The following is a 3,103-nucleotide window of genomic DNA, read 5'->3' on the forward strand; positions in this document are numbered from 1 at the left end:
TCGCGGTGTCCGAACGGGTGAAAACAGTTCATCATAATGTTGGTGGCTGGGTTGTATCGATACATGTTTGGTGGTTACTCATTGTGGCTCGCGGATATGAGCGTAAAATTTGGTTAGGGGTTAGGTCTTTTTGGCTCATGAAAGTCACTCATGTTGACGGTCCCGTAACTATGGATCTAATGCTATGTAATCTGTTTGGTTATTAATGGAATTTTCATCTTCTCAAAAAAAAAAAAAAATACAACACCATAGGGTATTATTTGTGCTTATTAAACATATTCTAAAAATCGAACAACCAGAAGGATTTAGATTCGAAATCTTATAAAACACAAAATAATCTAGTTCATCGAGGTCACAATGACCTCAATCAAAGGTTGAGTCTTCAGTCCGGTCAAAGAAGAGGCCTGAAATTCCAGTTTCGGCTATCAAAGCTAGCTTCACAGGACCAAGTGCAGCTTCTTCAACTGTGAGAATCCCAGTATTATTGTTGAGATCTGTTTTGGTATAACCTGGACTAACTGCGTTAATAGCAATGTGGGGATACTTCTTTGCCACGACTCTTGTATAAGCATTAAGAGCTGCTTTCGATACAATGTAGGCAGATATATCTAAAGGCCATCCTTTGGATTCTATCGAATCATGCTTCACATCCTCTAGAAATTCCTCAACTAGCTTGTCCACTTTCTCCTCGGTGAGGTTATCCGCATCTCCTAGCTCCTTCTTTGCTTTCTCATTTGAAATAAGCTAAAATCCAAAGGGTAATGCATTTATTAGACTGCCAATTATTTTGGTAATACTGTGTATCTTGCTTAATATATGTCATGTTATGCCATTAGACTGACAACCTAAACTATATATTGAAGAAATTGATGTGGTCTATCGTCTTGACTTACAATTTGACGGTATATACTGGGTCATTCTAGGGAGGAGTCATTTTTTTTATTCATTTTAACAAGATTGTTTATCAACGTGTGGTGGGGTCAAATTGTAAGTCAAGACCATAGACCACATCAATGTCATATATATACACACACATACAAACATATATATATATATATATATATATGTTTGTGTGTGTGTTTTTTTATAAATATATGTACATGCATGATAATATGAAATACAAATCTTTTTCTCTATAAGTATTAAGGTAATTAAGGTTTCAGTTTTGTACTCTTAGCTGTCCCAGTGTGGAAGAGACATTGACTATCTTTGGAGCTTCTGATTTTTGAAGTAGTGGAACAAGTGCTTCTGTGAGTTGCTTGATTCCATAATAGTTTGTTTTCAAACAATCCGCCGCTGTCTCGTAAGTTTGCACTGTATTTTGTTTAACCTGCACATCCCATCATTCATTAACACTTGATATAACAAATAGAACATATAAGACAGATTTTATAACAAAAAGGTGAAGCCTTCACAATATGGGATGAAATCCTAAATTCATGAAACTGAAACCTTAATGATAGTCATGTAGGATGCACAGGTTAAACAAAATAAAGTGCAAACTTACGAGACTTCTCTCTCGAAACCTCAATTTTTATCGACTTACATTGTCAGGCCCAGCTATGTCGTCTGCGAGGAATACAGATCCAAGGACTCCTGCATTGTTAACCTTCAATTGAATCATTGATATTGAGAAGAGAAAAAAGTGTGTTAGAAGAGGTTACTCAAGTGAAAAAGAAATAGATCATGTCAAAATATTCGAATGATGGTGCCAGAGGAACAAATACCAATATGTCAAGCTTTCTGAATTGCGTTTTGAGAAAGTTTGCCAAAGAAGCAATGCTAGTTGGGGCAGTTACATCTAGCTGATGGAAGACCACATCGGAGAAACCAGAAGCCTTTAGGCTTTCAGCTGCTTCTGTTCCTCTCTTCGCATCTCTTGCTGTTAATACCACCCCAACTCCTTTAGAAGCTAATTGCTTACTAATCTCAAGTCCAATCCCTTTGTTGGCTCCAGTAACAACTGCAATCCTAATATCACCGGAAAAAGTACAAATGACAAAAGAAACAGAAGTAAGAAGCTATATATTATAGAATGGTAATTATAGAGAAAGAGAGAGAGATGTACTTCTTTGACCCAAAATTGATGGTAGTTTCCGCCATTTTTATATCTAGAAGATGGTTTACAAGGACCAATACAACTATGTATGTTTACAAGGACCACACAGTGTCGTTAATTAGAGCTATTTATAGTTTTAGAGCTACTTATAGTTTTAGAGCAACCTTACGTCTGAGTACGTATTGGTCACGTATGCAATGACGTCCTTCAAAGTCATCATCATTATCAACTGGGATCAATAAATGACGCAAGTGCTGATCACAAACTGTTGGCTCATGTTCATGTAAATTGACATTTAATTTTTATGTAAATCAGAGGAAAATTTGTATGCATTATATCACTTCTTTTTCAAATCACATGTAAATTGACATGAAAATTTGTATACATTTCTATGTGAATTGACAGGAAAATTTGTATGCATCATCTCTTCTTTTTCAAATCATTTATCATTTGCGAAGTGTACAGACTATGATACACGAATTTGCATGGTTCCAATCATATGCACACACATTTGGAAAAGGGTGTTATAAAAAGGAAAAATGTCAATTTACTCAAATTTTAGCTACTTTAACTCCATTTACCTCAACATCTTTCAAGATTACCCACTTACCCAATAAATTACATATTTTTTGCCCTAATATTCAATTAAGTTTTTTTTTAATGATTGTTTTTGGGACAATTTTGCCCTCTCCCTTTGTCACATAGAGAGAGAGTGTGTAAGAGAGAAAACTCGTCGGAGACTTACAGGAATCCGGTCACTAGACCTCGAAATCTCGTCACTAGTCACCGGTAGCTAGAAGTCTTTAAAGAGCTCGTCGGAGACTTTTATTGCCCCTAATAAATTTTTTTTGCCTCCCAATAAAAAGTCTTTTTTGAAGGTCAATAAAAAATTTTATTGAGAGGCAATAAAAGTTTATTGAGGGGAAGGGAACTAATTTCCTTAAAATTAGATAAATAAAACTTTGATTGAGGAAGAATATGAGGATATTGCATCAATTCACAATCTCTTATTAATCTTTTATTTGGGGGGGGGGGGGGGGGGGG

General features: G+C 35.6%; 1 protein-coding gene across 1 annotated transcript; it reads right to left on the reverse strand.

The window, feature by feature from the left end:
* Window positions 1-237: 237 nt before the first annotated feature.
* On the reverse strand, window positions 238-2,173 carry LOC112177495 (short-chain dehydrogenase/reductase 2b). Its single transcript, XM_040511852.1, has 5 exons — window positions 2,069-2,173; window positions 1,728-1,971; window positions 1,547-1,609; window positions 1,172-1,330; window positions 238-744 (listed from the first exon to the last, which is right to left on the reverse strand). The coding sequence occupies exons 1-5, from the start codon at window positions 2,101-2,103 to the stop codon at window positions 364-366; spliced, it is 882 nt and encodes a 293-aa protein (XP_040367786.1). The 5' UTR covers window positions 2,104-2,173; the 3' UTR covers window positions 238-363.
* Window positions 2,174-3,103: the final 930 nt, after the last annotated feature.

Source organism: Rosa chinensis, chromosome 7 (genome assembly GCF_002994745.2).
Source record: "Rosa chinensis cultivar Old Blush chromosome 7, RchiOBHm-V2, whole genome shotgun sequence".
Taxonomy (NCBI): Eukaryota; Viridiplantae; Streptophyta; class Magnoliopsida; order Rosales; family Rosaceae; genus Rosa; species Rosa chinensis.

Coding starts and splice junctions, on each gene's coding strand:
- LOC112177495 (XM_040511852.1), bottom strand. CDS start 2,103: ATGGCGGAAACTACCATCAATTTTGGGTCAAAGAA. Junction 1,972..2,068: donor ATCAATTTTGGGTCAAAGAA/GTACATCTCTCT, acceptor CGGTGATATTAG/GATTGCAGTTGTTACTGGAG. Junction 745..1,171: donor CCACACTGGGACAGCTAAGA/GTACAAAACTGA, acceptor TTTGGATTTTAG/CTTATTTCAAATGAGAAAGC.